The sequence below is a fragment of the Callithrix jacchus genome, chromosome 10 (genome assembly GCF_049354715.1).
Source record: "Callithrix jacchus isolate 240 chromosome 10, calJac240_pri, whole genome shotgun sequence".
NCBI lineage: Eukaryota > Metazoa > Chordata > Mammalia > Primates > Cebidae > Callithrix > Callithrix jacchus.
In genome coordinates this window covers 38,725,750-38,752,581 of record NC_133511.1, presented here as the reverse complement: position 1 = coordinate 38,752,581, position 26,832 = coordinate 38,725,750, and the positions used below count along the sequence as shown (strand labels likewise).

Genomic DNA, 26,832 nt, shown 5'->3' with positions numbered 1-26,832 from the left:
TATCTTTAGAGGGAGAGGCGTTCTGATTTTGAGTATTCTCAGCCTTTTTACGCTGGTTTCTTCCCGTCATTGTAAATTTATCCTCCTGTCGTCTTTGAAATTACCAGCTTTCAGATTAGGTCTCTCTATTGGACGTCCAAGTTGTTAGTTCCCAGGGCCAGAGCAGCAGCGTTAAGACTGATGGTGCTTTTCTGCCCAGGATTCTCCTGTCTGGCTTCCTTCTTGTGTCCGTAGTAGGCGACTCTGCCTTCCCCGGGCTCCAAACCTCGGTCAGAAGGGGAACCAGTCTCGTTTACTCTGCGCCAAGAGCTGCCGCGCCAGCCTCAGAAGTCCTGCTGGGGACCTGTGTGGCTCCTCCAAACCTCAGTCAGAAAGGGAGCTGGCCCTGTTTGCTCTGCTCCGAGAGCTGCCGTGCTGAGGTGCCTGTGAAACCGCTGCGCCGGCCACAAGAGTCGCGCTGGCGACCCGTGTGACTCCTCCACTGGGGATCTTCCGCTCCGTGAGCGACCAGAATTTGTCTGAAAGTGTGGTGTACTCTAGTTCTCTGCGCTTTCACTGATCACTGCAATCCCGAGATGTTAGCGATCGGCCATCTTGGATCTTCCCTCCTGACATTTTTTTTAATATCCTTACAGGTTCAGAGATGAGTAAATCATAGGAAATAACCTAAAAGCATCATTTTTTTTTTTTTTTTTTTTTTAAGATGGAGTCTTGCTCTTGTTACCCAAGCTAGAGTGCAGTGGCATGATCTTGGCTCACTGCAACCTCTGCCTCCCATGTTCAAGCAATTCTCCTGCCTCAGCCTCCTGAGTACCTGGGATTATAGGTGTGCACCACCATGCTCAGCTAATTCTTGTATTCTTAGTACAGATGGGATTCATCAAGTTAGCCAAGCTGGTCTCAAACTGCTGACCTCAGGTTGTCCACCCGCCTCGGCCTTCCAAAGTGCTGTGATTACAAGTGTAGGCCGTCGTGCCCAGCCAAAAGCATCAACTATTGAAGGGTTCAATAGAGACAGATAGTTTATGTCTATACCAGAATAAATGCTGAGTTAGAGGTACACGTAGGTACAAAGTGCTTTGTGGACCTGAAGGGTACTTGATCTAATGTGGAACTCCATTCTCTGGAAGGATGATACTTGAGGCAAGTGTTGCTGGATGAGTGAACGCTAGCAGGTGAAAGGAGAGCTGTTTAAGCAAAGAGCATAGGCATAGCAGGGAAAAGATTGGATGGTATGTGAGAAGAACTTCAAGCACATTGGTATTAGTAGAGCATAAAATATGAAGTTGCAAGTGTTGGAGATGAGACCAAAAAGACATGAAAGTGCTGCATTTACAGAAAGCCTTGCTTGCTTTGCCGAGAGGTTTGGATTTCACTCTGTAGCTTTGGAAACTGTTTATACAAAGAAATGTAATAGAAAAAAATGTATTTTAAATTAATTATTCTAACTAAAATGGATAAGGAAGAAGGAGAAGGAGCAAGGCCTTGAAGAATATCAGGTGAGTGTTAATTAAAATAGTTCAGCTATTTTAAGGCCCTAAATGATTGCAGTCATTTTGAAATATAGTGAAGTCTGTTGTTTTGAAGACCAGATGCTTTGGTAGCTCTTGATGGGTTCAAATTATAATCAATAGCAGTCTGCTTCTTGAATATTGTATTTACTAAATAATCCATTGTGTTATACTAAGTCAAGTTTTAAAAAGTGATACACTGGTCTTATCTTTAATTCACACTGTAAAATCTGGTGGGGTAGGCCTGTATTTAGAGAGTTTGATCAAAAGAAGCCAGTCTCATAAATACAAATGAAACTGATTACATATGATGTCTGGAACCAAATAAAGAAGATAGTGGCATTAGTGAAGATGACATTATAGATGCTTCTAGAAAAGTCATAAAAAAAATATCGGGTTTCGAGTATGGAACCATGATTTCCAAATATGTTAGCTATTGAGTACTGCCGGCACTTGAAATAAAAGTACATTTTCTTTCTAGTTTTCTATGTATAGCATGACTGAGCTCTAAGGAAGACCTCTGGCTCACTTGGTCACATTCATTAATTCTTACTACCTCATGTCTACAAATATAATCCAATATACTAAATAGTTGAAAAATTCTTATCTCTGACTAATGTAGATATCTCAGATTCAGTCCATTTCCTTCTGTTGCTTCCTCACTAGAGATGGAGAGCAGGTGGTCACCATGTGACACACTTCGATTTTACAAGAAACTAAAAGAACTTGTAAATTATTTCCTTCACCTTGGATTTTCCTTTCAATTCTCGTCATATATTCATCAGCGTGCCAGAAGTATTTGAATACTGTCATTTCCATGGAATGTTGAGGGATCATTTTATGAGAAATGACAGCGTCCTTACACAGAGAAACATTTAGGGATGTGTGTGTGTCTGTTTCTTTTTGAAATTGAATTAAGACTTTTGAGTTTCGGTGTCTTAAATTTCAGCTTTATGTTATTGTAAGTTAATTTCATTAAATGTTTCCAGTCTGTAGTAGGTTGATGTTGGACCTCATGATATGGAGAGAAAATATTTGAAGTACAGGAAAGAACAAATAGATAATGCTTCTTCTTAGCCTTTGTATTAAAATGAACTTGCTAATTATTTTTAAAGCATTGTTAGTAATAAAATTGACTAAGTTAGGGTAAAATGTGTCTTTTTTTGGGCAACAATGAATGGCTGAAAAGCCACAAATAAGACTGAAGGGAGGAGAAACTTAGAATCACAAATAATTGACAAACAGGACAGATTGTCACCTTATGCAATTTAATTAACTGAAAGGAAAATTTTAAGTTCAATTTCTTTAACATAAAACTGAATTTCCTTTGGAAAAACATTGCATTTGAAGATTTTTTTTAAATCTATAGAAATTATAATACTAAAATTAATTTGTATTAATTGATGTATTAAGAGTTAGAAGAAAGAATAATAAATTATTAGTAATAATTAATTTTGAATTTTTGGTGACCATAGAACTAAGCTTTTAGGAATTTTCCTAATTCTAATTGATAAATTCCTTCATGAAGAAGAACCCTATTTCTCAAGTCAAGTGGTATACAGAATTGATATAAATATTTATTTTAGCTTTTCTCTAGTTTCTAAGTTGTTTAAGTTGTAATTTTTAAGTCTCAAAACTGGAATAAGTTCATTATTAAAAACATTAGTTAAGTAATTCTTGGGAAATACTGAATAACCCCATGCCTGAGAATTAATCTCACATTTTACCAACCAATGGCTAATTTTTTTTTGTAATCCTTTGCAATTGTAAGAAGGGATTAAGCATTGTTTGAGAGAGAGGATTTTGAATTTTAGACCGGTTGTCTTCCAGTGAAAATAAAGTAATGGAAAATTTTCAGTCAGCTACGCTTCTACATTTTAAAGGAATATCAGAACGTATTCTGCCAAATAGTTCTTCAGGATATTTGAGTTTAATGGTGTAAGGTATGACCAGCCCTCCTGGACTTGGCATAGTTGTAAACATAGTCTAGACCTTTGTGAGCCGTAGAAGTGGTGACATGGGTAATTTCACAAGAGACAAGATAGTAACTTGACTTATAGACTGCATCTTTGCAAGTGTTCTGGTCATGTTTATGTGATGTGACAGAGGGACTTCTTGATAAAGCAATAGTGAAGGATTAAAAAAAATCAGCATTCACTGAGTGCTGAAACTACACAGTAAAGTAAAATGAAAAGAGAAGGTATATTTTAGTGACTGAAAACTGAGATTCATTCTTAAGTTTGTGGCCTAAGCCATGTGACTAGAACGTAGCTAGTAGCACTACCACCCAGTCTTCTCTTTTAACTAACTACCAAGCTGACAGTTTTTATGATGATTTCCATAATGCAGTGGTTATCATGTTTGCCTCAGAAGCTGACAATTTTCAATGCTAGCACCTTTTGCTTCTTCTCTCCTTCCTTTAAGCCTTTCATTGCCCTCATCACTTAATATGGAATTTTGATAATGGAATTTTCTAATTGGAATCTACAACCTCAAACTAAAAAGGACAAAGGAGTGCTAAGATAGCAATTAAAAGTGCAGTAGTAGATGTTTTCTCCAATTCCCGCCTTTCTAACTGTTGATACTGCTACTAGTCGATTACCTTTATTATGTCTGAGGTCATTTGCCAGCACATAGGGCTGCAACACCAGTGGCCATCCCTCTCATGGGAGATGTGCCTAGGAACAGTTTATATACAGGACCACCAGAAAAATAACTGTTTGTGCTTTAAATAATCAAATTGTTACCTATGCTCTACACGATTCCAAAATGTTTAAGCTGCAATCATTTCATCTCGCTTTCTCACATGATAGAGAAGGAGGCCACGGTTCTAGAGTGATGAAGTGTGCAGTGTCATATAACCAGTGGTAAAACCGAGTGGACAGTTATGACTGTTGGCAGTGTTTACAGCATTGGTTGAACATCATTTGTTCATTCATTCATTCAGCAGTCCTTTTTGTGTGGAAAGTAACTTGTTAGCTCACAGCTTAGCCTAGGATTTCCCAACCTCGGCACTGTTAACATTTTGGACTGGTAAATCAGTCAAAATCATTGTCTTTGTCTGTATTTCTGTCTCTCCCATATCTTTGTCCTGGTTATGGAAATTGAGGCTTAGACAGCACTAATAATAATTTTTCTAGAACTATTCTTATGAAAGAGCAACTCTTTTCTTTCTTTTAAAACTTTTACCCTAAGATCAAACAAAGGTCAAGAAAGGAGGGTCAGAGGAAGAGCCAGCTGAGAACATTCTGCAGTACAAGTTCAGACTATGTTCTCCCAGCTGGAGGGAGGAAACATTGAAGTAGATACACCAGGTGTATTTTAGGAAGGCTTCTGGGAGCTTCCCACAATGTTTCTGCTCAGATTTTCTAATGAAAACTTAGTCACATGCACTCATCTCATTATTAGGAGACAGGGAATTATACTCTCTATTCTTAGCAGCTGTGTGCCTTCCTACAATAAAGGGGTTCTATTATAGTGAAAAAGGATGGAGCTCTGTCAGATGGGTGTTCTTTTTTCTTTTTTAATAAAACCAGTAGCAAAGGGGATTCCATAAGCAGATATTCAGTCGAAATCGGTTCCTAGAATTGGCTCATGTGACTAATTCTGTAACAATAACCAAAACACTTTAACCCTTTGAAGAATGGGGAGTCATTTTCCTTTAAATGTTAAAACTAAGCAGTTGGGCTGTTTAATGCTGATTTTGAGAAAGGTCTTGTGTTTTAGTCTGGGCTCCATCCTTTTGCTGACTGAGTGGCCTGTAATTAATTTCCATGAACCTCAGTTTTCTACTCTTTAACATGAGAGTTATAGAAATATGTTGGGGTTTTTTCCCCTTCTATCTATAAGCATTATCTTCCAGAAATCCTTGATAGGAAAATATACAAAATTGGCTCAAGAGAATAAGATTGTGAATGAACCTGCAAAGCTCTTGAAAATGTTTTGTTTTTCTTATCATAAAATCATAGAGATAGCACAGTCAATAAGGACATTAACTTTTATATACATCTTAGGATTATGTGTATTGGTATGGAGCCCAGTTTATGCCCTTCAGGGCCTTTTGGCCTTCCTCAGTAGAAAACCCTGAACTAGGAGTATCACCTCTTGTCTCTTTCACCTGCTCAAGGCCTGGCTCCAGTGCAGACTCCTGCTGCAGTGGGAACCACAGCATCTTGGTGCAGAGGCTTCAGGGCACATTGGCTCCTCCCATCATGTCTAGACCACAGTGGAGTACCGCACTGTCAGCCCTGGGCTCTGGCCTCTCCTGTCACTGCTATAGGGGCCAGGTGACACTCTGAAAGGCAGAAAAGTTCTTGTTCCATGGGGTGAATTTTGATCAATTACCGGAAGGAACTGGCAGATAAATCCAGCTTCTTGCTTGCTTACCCAATGAACAGCCCCAAGGGGTGTTGGTTTTGGACAGCATGAATGGAGATGTGCCCTAGAGTCAAAGTAGCTGACCCGGCTCCTCATGCTGCTGTGGCCAGCCCAGTCCGGACCACTTGTATTTACCTTCCTTCCTTGTCTCACATTTCTTTATTCCTTAATCTTGCCACGCATGTGCCTGCGCGTGCACACACACCCCAAGCTTCAGCAGGCAAGCTTTGCCTCAGGCAATGTTTTCTAGGAAATTTGAACTAAAGCAGTATTATATGTAATATAATATAGAAATTTAATTTCTACTGCTATTGCTTTTACCTTAGGAATAAGAAAAAAAAATGCCTCTGTCAGTTTTAGTCAGATTCAGTACTCGTTATAAGTGGTCTAAGCAGTCTTTGTCATGCCTAGTATTTTATCAGTTCATATTTGTTCATCTACGTTCTTTGTCATCCCAGAAGAGCAGAGAAATCCTAATTCTTGGCATGGAACAAAGCTTCAGTAGTTTAATGACGAGATCTCCAAATTCACCCAGGGTGATTTTCCAAATATCCTGTCTGGTATGCAGAATTATGTAACCCTAGTTTTATCCCCAGCTTGATGTCAGAGCCATGAGCTTGTAGCCACTCCACACACTGTCTGCCTCCTAATTCCAGTCTTCCTTGTCTTCCTACAGCTATAAGAGAAGATTGACAATTGGATGCTGTATTAGTCAGGGTTCTCTTAGAGGAACAGAGCATATATGTAAAGGGGAGTTTATTAAGTATTAACTTACACAACAAGGTCCCACAATAGGCAGTCTGCAAGCTGAAAGCAAGGAGAGCCAGTCCAAGACCCAAAATGGAAGAACTCGGAGTCCGATGTTCAAGGACAGGAAGCATCCAGCACAGGAGAAAAGGCTGGGAGGCTAGGCCTGTCTCTCCTTTTTACATTTTTCTGCATGCTTTATATTCTCTGGAAGCTGATTAGACTATGCCCACTAGTTTAAGGGTGCATCCGCCTTCCCCAGCCCACTGACTAAATGTTAATCTCTTTTGTCAACACCCACACAGACACACCCAGGGTTAATGCTTTGTATTCTTCAATCCAATCAAGTTGAAACCTAGCATTGACTATCACAGATGCTGTCATATGTTTTCAACATCATTCTCTTTCTCTTGAAAGGTTTAAAGAAGCATTACAAATGCCCCAAACCTGCTCTACTTCCTACTTTACCTCTCTCATCCCCCTTTTTTTTTTTTTTTTTTTTGAGATGGAGTCTTGTTTTGTCGCCAGGCTAGAGTGCAGTGGTGTGATCTCATCTCACTGCAACATCCACCTTCCAGGTTAAAGTGACTCTCCTATCTCAACCTCCCAAGTAGCTGGGATTATAGGCCCGTGCCACCACACCTGGATAATTTTTGTATTTTTAGTAGAGAAGGTTTTCACCATGTTGACCAGGCTGGTCTTGAACTCCTGACCTCAGGTTATCCACGTGCCTCGGCCTACCAAAGTTCTGGAATTATAGGCATGAGCTACCATTCCAGGTCTCTCATGCCCGCTTTCTTTAATCTCTTTCTGTGTTCACTTTTCTTTCTTTCTTCCCTCATTTCTTCCTTTTGTCCCTCATATCTTTTTCTCCTTCAACTCCAACCTCACTCCGCACTTTTTTGGGGAACGAAATGAAGTGCTTTAGTTGTAATCTGTTGCTTCCTTAGGTTGCATTTTACTTTGCAAGGAACATTGGGAACATCTGGGAACCAGACAGATTTAATTTTGATTACCTGCTCTTCCTGTCATAAGCTCTATGACCTTGGTCAAATTACTTCTCCTCTCTGATAATGTGTTCATCTTCATAAAATGAGGATTTATTATTCTTACCTTGTAGAATTTGTATGTGAAGTTCTGGTATACAAACTACTTTACAACCACTTGAGAAAGGTCCATTTCAGTTGTTCTTAGTCAGCCCTGAGCATAAATACCCGTCACAAAATAGGTATTTACTAAAAGCTTAAGTTAATGAATGAATCAATAAAAATCTACTTGTGAGCCAGGTGTCAGCATACCCTTAGGAAACTTTCTGTTCTCTTCATTCTAATTTTTGTTAGTTCTTACCAGTTTTTCAACTTTTGTGTTTCTCCTTGTCTCTCTCTATCCCATCTCCATTTTTCCTTCTCATTTTTAAACAGAATTCAATTGTTGAAGAATATAACAATGCCAAAAACTGAAGAAAAAGGAAAGTAAATATATTATTTAGAAAAATGGAGATGAATGTGAATCAATAGCTTAAACATTTGTAAGTATTTGCCTTCAGGGATCAGAACTTTGGAATAGAGATGGAGTAGGGAGCTGGCTTAATTTATAATTTTAAATCCCTTCACATATGATTAGATTATTGAAAACTGTGTATGTTTTAAATCCCTTCACATATGATTAGATTATTGAAAACTTCCATCTATGGAAGATGAATATTTAGCATCCTTACGTACCACAACCCCTAACTAATACTTCAAACATATTTCCATTACCTTCCAAATATATATCATTTGGTTACGTTTTTAAAAAGATCAATGCTCATTGTTCATATAACTTTGTAATTATGGTTCATAGGTAAACCATATCACATTCTATGATTACATATTTTTGCATAAGTTTTTTTCTTTCTTGGTGTCAATAATTGCCTTACTTTCAAGTTTTGCTTAATTTTCTGTTTCCAAGTACAAGTATATAATTACAAAACAGATCTTCTGCCAGATGTGGTGGCTCACACCTGTAATCCCACCACTTTGGGAGACTGAGGTGGGTAGTTCACTTGAGGCCAGGAATTTGAGACCAGCCTGGCCAATGTAGCAAAACCTCGTCTCTACTAAAGATACCAAAATTAGCTGGGCATGATGGCTTGTCCCTGTTGTCCCAGCTGCTTGGGAGGCTGAGGTGTGGGAATCATTTGGCCTGGGAGGCGGAGGCTGCAGTGAGCTGAGATGTTGCCACTGCACTGCCACCTGGGTGATAGTCTTAATAGGTTTAAACATATCAGATAATATCTTCTCCAATCTCTTGTTTTAGAGACATTTCTCCTCTAACTCTCATGTTAGCCAGTTGCGTTAAAGTTCAAAGACTTACTTGTCCATCTAATTTTCTGGAAGATCATGTTACCATTATTTGGGGAGTTCCTGTTCCTCTCTAAGTTCCTGTTTTTCCAGATCTTGTGGCTTACTTTTTTGAGTTATTCCCTCATGTGAGCAGAACACACCCTTCAGTATTTTCCTGAGAAATGGTACAGAAGCAGTAGAATTTTTGAGGCCTTGCACATTCGTAAATGTTTTTATTCTACCCTCAACCTGGATTGATAATTTAACTAGAGATGGAAAGCTAGGTTTGAATGAATTAGTCCTCAGAAATTTGAAGGCTATGGATTTTGATTTATAGCTTCTTTTATGTTGTTGAAGACCCATTATTGATGTGATTTCTGATGTTTTTTATGTAAGCTCCATTTTCTTATGGGTTGCTTTTAGATTTTCAATTTTATCCCTGTTTTTTAAACATTTTATGAAGACATGCCTTTTGTTTATTTTCTCATTCATTGTACAGTATACATATTGGGCCATCTGAATATGAAAACTTTAAAACAATTTGTTCTGGAAATTTTCCTGAATTTTTTGGCAATTTTTTTGATTGTTTTATCTCTCATTCAGCAGTTCTGTTAGTCAGATGGGCTTCCTATGTCCTTTATCTTTTAAAACTCTATTTTCTGTTTTTAATTAATAGCGCTTTTCTTTATTTACATTTAATTTCTATAGATTATATTGTCTTATGTATCTATTTGTTTTTAATTTTTCTACCCAGAACTCTGTTTTGAGATCTATCAACATTTAATATTTCCAACTTCTGTGTGGGTACTCTGTGGTACAGATCTATTACATTTTATGTACCCTCTAACAAATACTCCAGTTCCTTTTCTGTTCCCAAAGGTAACACCTTAATGAAGATCCTCATTCATATTTGCTGTGGACGTTTCTGTTAGCATCTCGTTGAGAGATACGCCCAGAAGTTGGTTCTTACGACACACACATATATGTCCCTTAGTAGTGCAGTATTTCCCTCTAAAAATACTTCACCCCCTACAATCCCATCAGTAGTACATAAGGGTTCCTGTGTCTCCACATGCTCTCCCCACATGGCATCATTCAACATTCTAATTCGTATGGCATCCAATTGATATAACGTAATATCTCTGGATTTAATTTGCTTGCCTCCATTAACTAATGTGTTTGAGCTTTGAGCGGCTCTTATATGTGTGTTACACTTTAGGTTTCCTCTTTAGTGTGTTATTCCTTTATATCCTTGACATGCATTATCTGCTTGCTTCTCTTTCTGTCCTGTTTGTAGGATTTCCCTATAAATGCAAATGTGAATCCTTTGGTTTCTAAGAGTTTGATCACCTGGTGGTGGTCATGATGATGTAATTGGGAAAGCAAGAGATAAAGTGAATTATAATGGTACAACCCTACAGGAGAAAGCCTTTTTGGGATGTCTGGATTTCAGCAGATTGTGGATGGGAGAGTTGGTGGAGAATGTGTTGGGGAGATTAGGAGTTGTTGGGTGGAATCACCCACAGGAGAGACATTGCTGTGCATGCCGCACCAATATTCTCAACAAACTGAGATTCCGGATGCCAAGATCCCTTGTACCCCAGGTAACACCTAAATGACATAGGGTGGACTATGCTAGCAGCTGGCCCTTCTGGGAATCAGAGGTGGTGGTGCTGCTATGGGCTCCCATTCTGGGCAAGAAGTACATCCCACCATCAGAGGAATAAGAAGTCTAATTAGGGGTGATAGTTAGGGCTACCTCTAATCCTCTTATGTGTTTTCAGAGCCTAGCACCATGATAATTTATAAGAATTCCTCAAGTTTTTAGAATAGAAACTTAGCTATTGATTTTTATTATTACTCAAGTTGAAGGATTTCTCAAAGTAGTGCTTATTTAGATAATGGTTATACTAACATGATGACATAAATAGTTGCTTGGGAAATTTTACAGTATCCTATGTGGCAATTTATAATATTGAGACTGTCTTGAAAATATCATGAATCAATGTCAATGATGTATTCCTTTACTACAAAGAAATGTAGACATATTCACTTCTTTGACATTAACATTAAAATGAAGGGTACTAATTAAAGTATTTAAGCAAAGCTTTCTAGTAGTCTTTTATAGAAAAATGTGGTTAGATAACATGTTTATAATTTATTTCCATTTGTGATTAAGTGTGATAAAGTCTGTTCTTCATCTTTGGTACTTGCTTGTGGTCAGTGGAAGACATTGGATTGGCCTTTTTTAAAACAGTAGTGTGTATTAAAATGAACCTGAATAGTGTTTATTGTACCCAACAGGTAATATTTCATCCCTCACCCTCCTCCCACTCTTTGGAGTCTCCAGTGTCTATTATTCCACTCTGTATATTCATGTGTACCCATTTTTTAGCTCCCACTTATCAGTCACAACATACAGAAATACAGTTTTTGGCTGTTTCTGAATCAGTTTTCTTAGGATAATGGCCCCCATTTCTATCCATGTTGCTGCAAGAGACATGATTTCATTCTTCTATATGGCTAAGTAGTAAGTATTCCATGGTGTATGTATATCACATTTTTAAAATCCAATTATCCATTGATGGACACTGAGGTTGATTCTATGAGTTTGCTATTTTGAATGCTGCTGTGATAAACATATGAGGGTGGGTAACTTTTTGATCTAATGATTTCTTTCCCTGTGGGTAATCCCAGCCAGTACTGGGGTTGCTAGATAAAATGGTAGTTCTATTCTTAGTTCTTGACAAAATCTCCATACTGTTTTTCATAGAAATAATTTATATTTCCACCAACAGTGTATAATCATTCCCTTTTCTCTGCAGCCTCGCCAATGTCTGTGATTTTCTGACCAGCCATTCTGACTAATGTGAGATGGTATCTCATTGTGGTTTTAATTTGCATTTCTCTGATGATTAGTGAGATTGAGCACTTTTCATGTTGGTTAGCTGCTTGTGTATCTATGAGAAATGTCTATTCATGTCCTTTGTCTACTTTTTAATAGGGTTATTTGTTTTTTTTCTCCTGGAGTTGATTGAATTCCATGTAGGTTATGGATATTACCCCTTTGTTGGATGGAGTGTTTGCAAATGCTTCCTCCCTTTCTGTAGGTAGTTTCTTTACTTGTTGATTTCTTTTCCTATTCAGAAGCTTTTTAGTTTAGTTAAGTTCTATTTTTCTTTTTTTGTTTTTGTTGCATTGGCTTTTGGGGTCTTAGTCATAAATTCTTTCCATCAGTCAAAGTCCAGAAGAGTTTTTCTTAGGATTTTTTCTAGGATTTTTTTCTAGATTGAGTTTTGCTCTTGTTGCCCATGCTGGAGTGCAATGGTGTAATCCTGGCTCACTGCAACCTCCGCCTCCCGGTTTCAAGCAATTCTCCTGCCTCAGTCTCCTGAATAGTTGGTATTACAGGTGCCTGTCAAGATGCCCAACTAATTTTTGTATTTTTAGTAGAGACAGGGTTTTATCATGTTGGCCAGGCTGGTCTCAAACTCCTGATCTTGGGTGATCCGCCCCTCCCTCGGCCTCCCAAAGTACTGAGATTACAGGTGTGAGTCAACATGCTTGGCCTTACAGGATTTTTATAGTTTCAGATCTTACCTTGAAGTCTTTAACACATCTTGAGTTAATTTTTGTACATGGTGAGATAAGAGATTGGGGTCCAGTTTCACACTTCTGCATATGGCTATCCAATTTTTCTGGCATCATTTATTGAATGGGGTGTCCTTTCCCTATTATATACTTTTGTCAGCTTTGTCATTTTTATCTTTGTGATATGCCTAAAGTCTTATCAATATTTGACATTTTAAAAATGAATATAAACCACAATTTTAAAAGCAAAGTTGACACTTGGAGTTTGTGCTTCTCTGGTTTCCTTCCATTTCTCATTTGAGTGTCTAAAATGGTCATGTGGCAAGACCACAGTTAGTAGGTAATAATATGAGCACTATGCCCAGAATAAATGCAGTGCAGATTAGAAAGCCAACTGATTGAAGACCCAAATGTGGCTTACTTTCCATGAGCTATAATTTGGTCTGGGAACTAATTTGCCATTTTTGAGCATATATTTTATTTATTTAGACAGTAGTTGCCTCTGTCTCTGTATCTCCTCTCTGTGTCTCTCTATCTTTATCTGCATAGACATGTAGTAAGTAATGGTAGCAACTATGATACTAAAAACCGTACTACACTTTATATATGTTCACTTATCTTCCAGGACATCCTCTTCTACCTCACTCCTCATCTTTTTTCCATCAGGATTATTATTTTATTGTAACTTTATTTTAAATAATTACCTAATTTAAATGTACTTGCTGTGGATTGACAGAAAACATCCCATTATAGTATGAAGTCTCTATTTTTAAAATAATGCTATGTCAATAAGAAAACAGTGATCATGAACAGCATTTAGTAATAATTCATGGGTTATTTTCTCCTTCCTTCAGCAGCACTAATTTCAGAGAAAATTCTTAGTTTGATATCCGTAACAAGTAACACAGAAACAAGAGGTAGCTATATGGGGTTACATTTCTAAGTCAAATATGACTTCACTTACATGAGCAGTAAATCATGGCTTTTGGAGGAAATGTGACTTGCAAGGATAAGTGCCTTTTGTTTTCTAGAGCATGCTTCCCTAGATTACAGTTGTCCCTCATGTGGCCTCGTCTTTTATCTCAGCTCTTTAATTTTATGCTTAAACTGAATGTGCTTTTGTTATCTACATAATTGGAATCTTTGAGATGTTCTTTTCTGGCCTGGTGGTGTGAAGGGATAGAGTTTGAGTAAGAGTCCAGGAAGTGGTTCTCGGAATGATTTTTGTATTGCCAGAAATGCTGAAGTATTGGCACCAAATTAACATTTCCAGAAATGTCACCGAACACAAACTGAAAACAACGATACCACAGCTGTGCACTCTCCTCCTGAAACCAATTTCTTCCTCTTCTATGAAAAGTGAGAAATTTTAAGCATCTGTTTTTAGATGAAAGGGAGTAATTTTCTATACTATACTGTAACCCAGCTGGTTGATCACTTAGTGGATTTGAGTTATGGCTGTTTGTACAGATTTGTCCCTTGTACCATGGATAATAATTTGTTGAACAAATAGAATGTCTGTGAGGGTCTGTGGTGCCCACTATTATAAGAGGAAGAATTTCACTTATTAAATATTTATTGGGTATTCATTTGGTATTCCATTTTAAGGTAGTTGGGGGTGTATACATAAAATCTCTGCTGTAAGTAGAACATGAACACTATTAGACACTCATACATACAACCATATGAGCATTCAAAAGGGAGAGAGTAAATAGAAGGGAATTATGAATGGCGTTTATTTGAGCTGGATGCTGAACGTAGATATAATTTAAATGTGTGGAAATTGGAAGAAATGAGCATTTATGTCAGATGGAATGACCTAGATAGAGAAAAGAAAAAAGGATCATAGATAGGGAGCTGAAAAAGAGCTAGTGAGGGAGACCTTTAGAAAGGTATGTTGCAAGTTAGTTGTGGGCATGAAGCACCTGATTAAAGAGTAACATCCACCAAGCAAAAGATGAGAAATTCACCTGGGTATCTACTCCAACAGGGAGCGCAGAGGAATAGCCTCTCTATCCTGAACCTTCGGCTTCTCTGTTTACTTTGGGTCAGCTGTTTCATGTTTTGTAATGTGAGTTCCTTAACACACCTTTTGTGCTGCGGTACAACTCATTTTCCAGCTATATTTCTCTTAGTAAGATCCCATTTTTTCCTTAGATAATAAGAATTATTTGAATAGTTTGATTTCTCACTTCTCCCCATTTATAGATAGCAACACTTGAATGTACAAACATCTCAGGACTTTTTACGTGGTCTAAAAATGACATGAACTCTTAAAGCAGAACCTTACTTACTTTTCCTTTTCAGCACAATTTTACAAGCTCACTTTCTAAAATTTCATACATGGAAAAAGATTATGATACGTTCTTGGAAATATAACCAAGAAGAAAGTTAAGAGTGCCAATGGATCAAAATAGCATTTCCTAGGTAGATTAACCTGGATCTGACAACCTCGGAATAGTAGGAAAAATCCCTAAAGCCAGAAAATTTCCCTTCTCTTCAGTGTGGTTCAAAAACTGCCGTTACTTCTACACCTGGCAAAAACTGCAATTACTGGCAAAAACTGCAGTGACTTCTGTACCAATCTAATACTTCCCCCCTCCTTCTTTCCCATCCTCTACCCACCCATCTATCTGTGCATCTCTTCCTTATTTTTAAATAACCTCTTCTAGGTATTTATGCAAGCGATAAAGCAAAACATTATGTGTTTGAAACACATAAATAAAACTGTTAAAAAAAAAAATCAGTTCCAGAATCTCTGGATGGAGAGAAATAGGCATCTGCATTTTGAATGTGCTTATAGACACCTGACGAATTCAGGTGATCCAGAGGTTTCAGTTTTAGAGACACTGAAATGAAAAAAAGGATCAGTACTTCTTTGGCCAATAAAATTTATGATTGTAGTTACTTAGTATTTATTTCGTATGGACTTATAAATGGAAAAGACATATCTGGTGGATACAATATTTTTATAGTTGGAGGAGATTATATACCCAAGTGTGTCCTTTTCCCTTCAGTATTTAATTCCAGTTGCATTTCTATGGAAGTATGCCATAGGATAAAAGGCAGTTACTCCCTTCTCTGCTATTGCCCCTCCCAGATCCTCCCCAAAACTCCAGCACATTAGAAACAAAGGTCAGCTATTAGAATTATGTTCAGAATTTATGATACAGAGGTTATCATAAATTCTGATCGACTTTGAATTTTCTTATTTAATTATTTGAAACTACCAGCATTTAAAAATCTTTTCCTCCATGCCAAGAATGAGTTGTTTGATATTTCAGGTGCCTTTTGTGGCTAAGAAATAATATGATTCTGTGAAAAGAGTCTATGTGAATGGCTCTCCAGACATTATATATTGACTCATCTGAATCAACAAAAAGCCTAAAAAAGACATTTTTCTCTTAGTCACATCTCAGCTCTACTGTTTCAGAATCTGTTGTTGAGAGTCAATTATAGAGCTTTTAGTGGGACTCTACTGTAGCCAGCCTGGCTCCTACCCATACTGCAGTTTCATTTGCTCCAAAGGAGATTTGATTTGCCCTGTTTGTTTATACATGTATTTCTCACTGCAAGATGGAAAGTTTTTTGAGAGCAGAGTATATACTGAAATGGCTTGTTCCACTTCCTTCTTCCTGTTTTTACTAAATTAAGGTTTTACACATAGTAGGGACTCACTATATCTTTATTAAATAATTATGTGGGTCTTTGATGGGGATGGTGAAAATCAGGGTTTTCTGGACGCTCTGAATGAAATATTTTTTGTTGTTATTGCTATCCTTTAGGATGGAAAGAAGAAGTTTGACAAAGAGAGTGAAAAATATTACTCTATCCTTGAAAAGCATTTAAATTTGTCTGCAAAGAAAAAGGAGTCTCATTTGCAAGAGGTAAGCTTTTCCAACTGAGATATGGAAAAAGCATTAAGTCATGTAAAGTTGAAATTTCCAAAGGTTCAAGTATCTCAAAATCTGCTCCTATTTAATAAAATAATTACGGTAACAATAGCTAACTTAATTGAGCACTTACTATGGATGGTACTTTAAACACATTATAACTGTTTCAAGTGAAGCATTAACATTTCTTCCAAATGAGAAAGGTTGAAATAATATCTTTTCCTTTTTGAGCATTTTTTAGGAGCAGAACCTATTAAATTCATGTTATGGCCTTCATATTAAATTAAAATATCTGTGACATTGATTTTAAAGCTTTGCTTTAGCATTGGGAGAAAGATAGATACACAGCTACACATTTTATTTTATTTTTATTTTTTATTTTGTTTTATTTTTGAGGTGGAGTTTGGCTCTGTAGCCCAGGCTGGAGTGCAGTGGTGTGCTCTCGGCTCACTGCAGCCTCTGCCTCCCAGGTTCAAGCGATTCTCATGCCTCAGCCTCCTGAGTAGCTAGACGGGGTTTCACTGTTGGTCAGACTAGTCTTGGACTCCTGACCTCAAGTGAATGATCTGCCTGCTAGCCTCCCAAAGTGCTGGGATTACAGGCATGAACCACCGTGCCCAGCTACTACACATTTTAAAATCTCAATTATTATATACCAGTTTTCTTTAAGAGCAAATGGATAAATATTTTACTCACATCTAAGCGGTTTATTTCTTCCCTCTGTCCGAAATATATCTTATTCTTCCCATTGATAGTGTTTTAACTATAAATAATAAAATCAATATTAGTTATTTTACTAAGGAATAATGTAGTGTTCCAGTTTCAGTGACATGGCCTGTCAAAAAAACCAAAAAACAAAAAACCAGACTTCCTTGCCATTGTCACCTTGAGAGCAAAAAAAGCCATGAAAGTAGCACCCTCGTCACTCCCCGCCTCCTGGTATACACTGATGTGAACACCGTGAGTAGGGAGTTGTTGGGGTGGCTCACCTGCAGCTCACCACTGCTGTCTACAAAGCAATGGAGAAGCTATAGTCTATTTAGTCTCTTCCTCCTCTCTCTTCATTTGCAGGTGTTACAGTCAAGAACCTCTTTCTTGATACCTCTGCTAGGAAAGCCTCCTTTCCTGTACTGCTTTTCAAATTCAACCTGCTCCTCAGCTGTCTTTATTCCTTTTCTTATTTCTCCTACCTCTGAGTTCAACCACAAGGCATGCCTAACAGCTCAGAGTATTATAAAGTTCCTACAGCCTCAAAAAGAAATAGGAGTGTTACTTTCCAGCTTATGTTCTCGTCGACAGTATCAAATTTCTTTTAAAGATGTTTAACATTGGGAAGTTTTGTTTTGCTTGATATTTATATATGACTTCATCAGTATGCTTTCTGTTATTAACACATGCTATTAGAAATAGTATAATTTAATATATAATTGTGTGCTTATGGAAAGATTTTGATGCTAAACTAATGGAAGACAATCTGCCATTAAGAAAAACTAGATTTCTATTTTTAATTTCTTGGACATATTTAACCTTACTATATTTGGTACTGCTTGTTGTAATTTAATACAATGTTTACATGTGCCAAATGTTTTAAATGCTCATATTAAGACCAAATGTCTTAATATATTGTACTAAAAGAAACCTAAGAGAGGATAGGGTTATGGTATGGATGTGAATATAGTCACGTAGAGTGACACTCACCTCATTATTACCAGTACATCATCATCTATCATGCCCAGGGCTATGGCCGGCTTCCTTTTTACAAATTGACTATAGGAAAATTAAGCGTGGTCGTTAGAGGCCCTAAAGAACTTTAGGTTCCTGATAAATATGAGAGGTCATCCTTTGAAAAGATACTGTTCAAATCATCTTAAGGAAATGGTAACATTATCCTAATTTTAAAGTGTTCTATATCTCAGTTTTTCCTGACAACTTAACTCAGCATTTATTACCTGCCTTGCTAGTAGCTTAGGCTATGGTATAATAGAATATTCATTCTGGTTCCATATTTAAGTGGAGGCTGGAAAAGGTAATAGCCTAGTAATATCCTCCTTCCCACCTCACTCCACACGTACACACACGCTTCTTTTCCAGGAGATACATCCCCGAACACAACACAACTAACAAATTGTATTAACATAGCTTCTCAGGGATATGTAAAGTAGACAAGGCAAAATGTAGCTTGGATTATTTTTAACCCTCTCCCCCCTAGGAATCAAACCTGTTGTAGGGAGATGCTGCCATAAAAACATTTAATTCTGTGACATGGCATTAAAAGTCATCTGCTCCATTCTAGAACAGCTCTGATCCTCTGTCAGCACCAAGCTTATTAACTTGTTCCCAGAAAGGCCCCTCTGTGCCTTCCTGCTGGCACAGCTGACATCTTATTCATTTTGTTCATGAAAAATAAGTGACTGCCCATTTATTTCCAGGACTGAATGGAAGGGTCATCTTTTACTAATAAAATCTCAAGGCCGTCAATTAGACCATTGGAGTAAACAGTCGGACAATCAGAAGCAAACTTATCAAGATTATAGGCTTTATAGTGGATGAAAAGAAGTAATATTTGTTACATGAATAAATAATTCTTTTCTAAGCATAAAGTAAAGGGAAGGTATCATAAAGGAAATGTAGAAAGGCCTGAATGATTAAAAATAAGTGATCTCTTTCAAAAGGCATTAAACCAAATTAAATGACAAACCATTAGGGAATTTAAACAGTATATAACATGGGGTTATTATCTCTTATCTACGAGAAGCATTTGCATATCAATGTGAGAAAGGTAAACACTTCAGTGGAAAAAAGGGGCTAAGGATGAAGACAGGCATTGACTAAGGAGGAAATATGAACTATAATAAATATGGTTAGTTTCAGTGTCACATGTATTCAAAAATGCAAATAACAACGTGTCATTTTCAATTTGATAAAGATAATATCTATTGTTAGTGAAAGTATAGGAAACTGGGCACACTTTTGTTCTCCTGGTGGGAGCATAAAAGGATTTAATCATTCTTATGGTAAATTGGACATTGTAATTGCAACAAACCTAAAACATGCTAGGTGAGATGAGTTCTCTTAGTAAGAATTTACCCCAAAGAAATAATCAGAGATGAGCATAAAAACTGTGTGAATATTGTTTGAATATTGATCCAGGAGTTATTCATAAGTGCAGAAATTTAGAAATGGCACAGAGTGCTTGAGGTAAATATACAAATGTAGTTTGACCAAAAAATGGAGTGTGATATGTTAAAAGTTTCATTTGGAGAATAATTTAAAGACATTGATACATATTCATACAAATAAGCAGGAAGAAAACAAACTGTAAACCAGAATATACAGTATTACACCAAGTTTGTTTTAAAGTAAGTTTGTGTGTGTGTGTGTGTGTGTGTGTGCGTGCGTGTGTGCGTGCGTGCGCTTCACATCAAAATATTAACAGTGGGATTGCAATTCTTACTATTTTCACATTTCTCTGCCATAGTAAGAAATAATGAATGAGCTTACAATAAGGAATGTTTTTACATTTATAATTAGGAGAAAAGTAAAGGAGAAAATAGATCCCCTTTAGAAATCCAGTTTTTGGTTTTCCACCTATCACTAACTACTCTTTCAATAGGTTCCTCTTGAGACATCTCCTAAATAAAGCAAAGTCCTTAGGCATAGTTGTTACACCTCTATCCTTATCCTTCAGTTTCTGTCCCTGAAACTTCTTCTACTTATCTATTGTTTATGACATCTGAATGAACATCTCTCAAGGCATGACTTTGTCATGCCTGACAGTCTTTGCACTGTCTGCTGGCTGGTTACCAAGACTTTAGACTGACTAATTCCTAATGAAATGTGAAATCTTGTACATCACCATCTTTTCCCAAATTTGCTCCTACCTCTCATTTTCTTAATTTGCTGATATTGTTGTTAGTAGTTTATTTATTTTTGAGACAGAGTCTCACTCTCTTACCCAGGCTGGAGTGCAGATGCATGTTCTTGGCTCACTGCAACTTCCACCTCTTGGATTCAAGTGATTCTTGTGCCTCAGCCTCTGGAGTAGCTGGGATACAGGTCTGTACCACCGTGACTGGCTAATTTTTGTATTTTTGGAGGAGAGAGCGTTTCACTATGTTGGCCAGGCTGTTCTCAAACTCCTGACCTCAAGCGATCCACCTGCCTTGGCCTCCCAAATTGCTGGGTTTACAGGCATAAGCCACAGCGCCTGGCCTAGTATTATTTATTTGTTTCACATTTATCTTTGACTTTTTCTTGCTTCTCACACCCACATCTTTCAGCTTCTCTTTCCTGCTGGGGTGCACGAGACACCTTCACCATTACCAGATAAGAGATCTTTTAATATTCATATGTACTCAGCCCCACCACTTAATGTATTCTGTACTGTCCTTATGTTAATCTTGAATGTTGCTTGTTTCTTGTCAGCCTCCTCCTCAAGTTTTTGCACTGCCTATATGATGATATCTGCACTCATTCTCTTTTTTTCCTGCCTTAACTCTCCTTTCTGTCTCTTCCAAAGAAAACCTTCATCACAAACCTTTTGTCCTGCCTAACCATGACTTCTTTTCTCCTGACTCTATCCCATCACTCAAACGCTTGTTGTTTTATATCTTCCCCATTCTTCAAAGTCTAGTTTAAATCTTTTCTCCTCTGGAAATGGTTCAACAAATATCACTTGATGCTTTTTTCTCTATTTTGTATTGAGATAGATTTACAATAAACTATCTGTAGAACCATATGGTTTTCTTATGAAATTAATCTGTTTTTTGAAAGTCCTTTTCTTACCAGGTAAACAACTCTTTACACCTGTTGTTCTGGCATAGTTATTACTAGTGCTCCCTTTCAGTTTCCCATTCAAAATGATCTCAGTTTGAATGAAGAATCTTGGGGTTACTCTACTAATCCAGTACAAAATATACAGCACCAGTTGCCAGTGGATTTATAAGCAAGTGTTTGCTAGTGAACCATATGAGGAGCTTACATACCAAAGATACTTATTCTACGTAAAAGAATGCCTTTCTACATCATGTACTGTAAAGAAATTAAACGGTCATATTCCTTAAGTACTGTAAGTACTGCGTGCTCTGGATGACGTTTCCTAACAGCTTTGGTTTATCAAATTTCAGTTGCCCACATTGGAGGCTATGAAAACATCTATAAGTGCCAAACAGCAAGAGTCGTTTCTCTTTTATCCTTTCTTTGCTTCCAATTTCCCTTTTCGGAGGGGTGTGAGTGGAATGAGATTGTGCATGGCAAACAAGTTTCTGAAGACATGACTTAATACTTTTGTGTTGGGGTCTTCAAGACCACCCCCAGCTTTGGTAATTTGCTAGGAGAACTCACAGGACTCAACATATAGTCATATTCATGGCTACAATTTATTACAGTGAAAGGAAATAAAGAAAGAGTACATGGGACAAACACCAGGTGCAACCTTCTAAGATTGCTCTCCCGGTGGAGATGCACACAGCATGCTCAATTCCCCCTTCAAGGAGCTGTGGCATGTGAAATGTTATCCACCAGGGAAGTCCATTAGAGATTTGTTGCCTAGAAGTTTATTGGAGGTGGGTCACATAGCACCCACAAATTCCACACTCTCAGAAGGAAAGACGGTATTTGCATAAATCATATTGTTTGCACAAACAGTTTAGGTACAGTAAGCCACCTCTTAGCAGTTAGAGTGATGTGAACCTTCCCTAAACTAACATTCCCAGGCACCAGCTAAGGGCCAGCCTTTTATGCAGACCTTTCAAAAGACAGCAGTCAGACCTGCTGTGCTGAATCTTTTCTGCATAGTTCTGTTGACTAGAAAAAAAATTAGATTCTAAAAGTCTCAATATTCTATTTTATTCCTGTGTGTTAGGCAACACAATCAGTGATGTTATATATATTTTCTTTTTTTAAAAAAAATAGAGACGGCATCTCACTAGATTGCCCAGGCTGGTCTTGAACTCCTGGGCTCAAGCAATTCTCCCTCCTCGGCCTCCCAAAGTGCTGGGCTTACAGACGTGAGCCACAGCACCCAACTGGCATTATCATTTAAAGTAAAGTAAAATTTCAAAATAACTCATGGAATAAAATAGTGCCCTAAAACTGAAAATATTCTTGCATCCATTTCACCCTGGAGTGTACTAAGAATCGCTCTGGAGAGCTCTTTCTCCAAATCTCCTTCCAAATCTCACATTCTGTGATGTTGACTTCGTGTTTCGAAACTGATCATCTTGGGGTTATTTATACCACAGAAACCACAAACACTGCAAATCAGACTTTTCTTCCCAGGGAGCCAGTTGTTAAACATTGACTAACATGTTACCATCTATTCCTCATTACTAAATTAATTAATCCTTATGTATATAATGTGTTCCACTAAGTGATGTTAAGAAGGAAAGAAATATGTTTTGTGTGGAATGCTGATTTTTTGTTTGTGTCTCTGTCTTTCATAAATCATGTCTGGGAGCTGAAAAGTTTCGGGTTCAAATCTCCCACCTGATGTATGCATTCTTCACATAAGTTAGCTTAAAAACTTAGAATATTCAACTTTAAACATCTCTAGTGAATGGCTGGTAAATATTGGATTATCCATAATTACCCTAATTAAATGCATAATAAATATATATAATTACAGCTGATGCTTGAACAACATGGGGGTTGGGGCACTGACTCCCTGCACAGTTGAAAGTTCATGTATAATGTTTGACTCCTCCAAAACTTAATTACGAATAGGTTACTGTAACTGGAAGTCTTACCAATAAAATATTTTAAAACATTTTTGTTTGTAAAACTGCCATTATAAATGGCTTCAAGTTTTCTACTCCCAAATTGGTGTCAGTGGATACTTAGTACTCCAGAGAGCCCCTTCTTTTCATCTGCTTTTGTAACTTCCAGCTGGCAGCAAGGAAGGTAGAGGTGGGCAAGAAAAGGAAGTCACGTCTCTCTGCTAAGCCAGAGTCACTTTTGAAGAGTGCATCTGAGGTGATAGCGGGCAGAGAAGAGGGAAGAGAGAGGCATTGTCTAAAAGAAAATGAAACCAACTCAGTAATACTCTCATACTTTGTCAATAGAACCTTGTTGCAAATCAGGTATAGTAAATGTGCATGGCATTGACAAAGCATGATTCATCAGGTTAGAGCCACTGAGTTTTTGTCTGGTTATTTGTTTGACTCTGCTCCCAGTGTTATCTTAGATCTTATCTAATGAAGTGGTCCTCCTGCTTAATATTCTTAGATGCTTCTCCCTCCATTACAATCCTCATTTGTTATGCAACATCCAAGGTATTTTGTAGTATGATGCTATCCTCACTTCTCGCTCTTGTTCTCCATGTGTTTATACAGCAGTTAAATCTATCTCCGTCATGCCTCTTTACTTTTTCAGGAAAATGCCCTTGCCTTTTTAACATTTTTGATAATTCAGTCAATTGTTCGTCTTAAGATTCAACTCAAAAACCACCATTTTGTCTCAGAATTTTGAATTTCATCTGTCCATGATCCCATGATTTTTCATTTACATTTATATACCTTTTGTAATAATTTTCTTTACTACAATAGTTATTGTGTACTTTCTGTGTGTGTGTGTGTGTGTGTGTGTGTGCGTGCATGTGTCTCCCGTCCCATACACTATAAGCTGTTGGTGGCAGGGAATATCGTAAGTGCTGTGTTAAACTTTTTATAGGAGTTACTTTTTGATAAACATAAAGCAGGAACTGAGTCCCTCTCTATGTAGAGCTATCAGTAATCACTCTCTGTGTCATTTTTTGCCCGGTCTTTCTCTTTAGGCAGATACGCAAATTGACAGAGAACATCAGAACTTCTATGAAGCGTCATTAGAATATGTCTTTAAAATTCAAGAGGTTCAAGAAAAAAAGAAGTTTGAATTTGTTGAACCGGTAAGTTTTATATTTTTTTGTAAAAAATAGTAGGGTCAAAACAATCTATGAAAAAAAGTACAGTGTTTCTTCTATAATATATAATTTTTCTTGAAAATTATGATTTATAAAAATAAAAGAGGAGTAGGGAAGGGATGAATAGTTGGAACACAGAGGACGTTAAGGACAGTGAAACTCTTCTGTACAATAGAGTAGTGATAGATGAATATATCATTGTACATTTGTCAAAACCCATAGAATGAGTAGTACAAAAACTGAGCCCTAATGTATACTATGGATTCAGTTAATAATAATGTGTTAACATTGGCTCATCCACTATAATAAATGTATCACAGAAATGCAAGATGCCAATAAGAGAGGAAGCTGTCGCTGGAGGGGAGTAGATGGTGGGGACAGGTGGGCTGAGGGGGCATAAGGGAATTTCACTCATTCCACTCATTTTTTGGCAAACCTAAAACTGCTCTAAAAATAAAGTGTGTTAATTAAAGAAATAAAAAAAGAGGACGTACATTATCTATACATGAATGAATACACTTCACCAGTAAAGTGACCCATTTACCAAACCTTTAGATGGAGAGGGAAAACTGAAGGCTCTGTTTTCCCCTTTGCTTTGTGCCCCTCTTCCTCACAGGGCTTGGATCTGCTTGACTTTCCTATGAAGTCACTTATTTTCCTAAGTCAGTGTAAAACCTAATGGATTCCCTAATGTAAACTGCATTACAGAAAAGAACAGGTGGCTGGTCTTTATAAGCTTACTTCATTTTTTAGCATTTTTTTCAAGTGATATCCTAATGTGTTACAATATTTTCTAAATAGGCATCTTGATAAAGTGGCATGTATGATGAATAAAGGTTTGCTCTTGAGTCAGGTAATCTGTTGTCTGAATTCTTCAGTTCACATGAGATCAGAGGATAGGGTTAAAAAATGTATAAGTAATCGAATGTCTAATTTAAGCCATTCTTTTCTTCTTATGTCAGTCCTTTAAAAAATCCATTTATAATAAAAAATGATATACTCTATTTCTGTGTTAGTGGATATGGTAAGAAGAAAGGAAAGGATTTTACATAAATCATTTTCTAATGGAAATCCACCAGCCATCTCCTAAAGATAATTGAAAACTGAAACAGAGCAGAGGCTGGGGACAGCTACCAGTCCCTACCTGGCTTCCACGACCTCTTCCTTTAGTTGGAGCCTGCTGACTCTCTCCTGTAAACTAGGCAGTGGGCAAATTTCCAAGACCCACTTTCAACTTGAAAGATTAAGAAACTGACGACCATCACTCAGGCTCAGGGATTTAACTTTTACCTTTTATTTAGAATAACAAACTGAAGTTCAAGTTCTGTGTAGCAAACAGCTAAATCCTTAAATCCCCTAGGATTATCCTCTTAAGTAGTAGACCCTTTAAGGATCTGATTAAACTTTATATGACCTAGAGAATCTTCTGAAGCTCATATGGGGCTCATGGACAACTAGCCAGCCTAACATTTCCTGTTCTAAGAGGATGACCACTACTTACGGTTCCTGTTCCCCTTCCCATTGACTAAGTCCCACCCCAGAATCCCACCAGGGTTTTTGAAGCCTCACTTCTTGCTAGCAAACTTCTTTCCTAGTGCCTCCCCCTTGGGATTTTTGAATTTCAGCTCTTCTTCACACCAGACCATCAGAGACCCCATTAATTCTGACAGTTTTCCGTATGTTTCTTCCTTGTGTCTTCCCATTTCCTTCAGACACTATGCTTGTCTCCTGTGCTGTTGTTTCTTCTCCTCACACCTGGAAAAATTCTTTCACATCTGTATGCCTTAATTCCTCTTGGAAGATGATATGGGGGTCACTTGTTTCCCTAAGTCTCTTTTATAGCTCATCCTGTCTGGAAATAGTGAACTAGAACATTCTGTAAGATGACATCAGATGGATAAAGAGGAGATTGTAAAAAATGTTTGCTCACAGGTGGCAGAAGGAATGACAAGAATTTATGAATTCCTGTAAAAATACTGTAGAGAAGTAGAAACCATCTTTCAATTGAAATGTGTTTTCTTCCCTCTACCTCATCCCAAACTGTGATGTCCTGATAAGTCTTCTGTCATGCATGCCTTTCTTATAACACCACAGTCAAAATTGATGTTAAATTTGTCCTTCTTCCAAAATACTTTCCTGGCTGCTGTGTTTTTCCTGTTAGAATGTCTGGCCAAACCAAATAGTACTGTCAGTTTTGATCTTGTCCTCATTTCTAGCTTCAGAGTCTCATCCATAGAGTTGTACTTAATTTCCATTTCAACAGTGAGAATAGAACTGGGATCAATGAAGCATTAGCATGGATGTTGATCTTTAGGTTATGCATTTACAGATTAATTTGGAGGAGAAAAGTTTTAAACCAAAGCTCCCAGGAGCTACAAACATAAAAAGCCATGAAAACACTTTAATGTCTTTGCAGTTTTTATTCTTTAGAAACCCAATGCTTGTTTGTATTGGTGTTACATGTTGCAGAAATCTAGTAGTCTATTCTAGTT

At 37.4% G+C, this 26,832-nt stretch overlaps 1 protein-coding gene across 7 annotated transcripts in view; it reads left to right on the top strand.

Moving 5' to 3' along the window:
* The window catches only part of ARHGAP42 (Rho GTPase activating protein 42), a 316,830-nt gene that overhangs the window by 207,081 nt on the left and 82,917 nt on the right, over window positions 1-26,832 (top strand). For all 7 annotated transcript variants that reach the window (XM_035265195.3, XM_054241785.2, XM_002754646.6 and 4 more), the window contains 2 exons: window positions 16,336-16,437; window positions 24,215-24,325. In XM_035265195.3, the coding sequence (XP_035121086.1) occupies window positions 16,336-16,437; window positions 24,215-24,325 (213 nt within the window). The remainder of the gene's footprint in view (window positions 1-16,335; window positions 16,438-24,214; window positions 24,326-26,832) is intronic.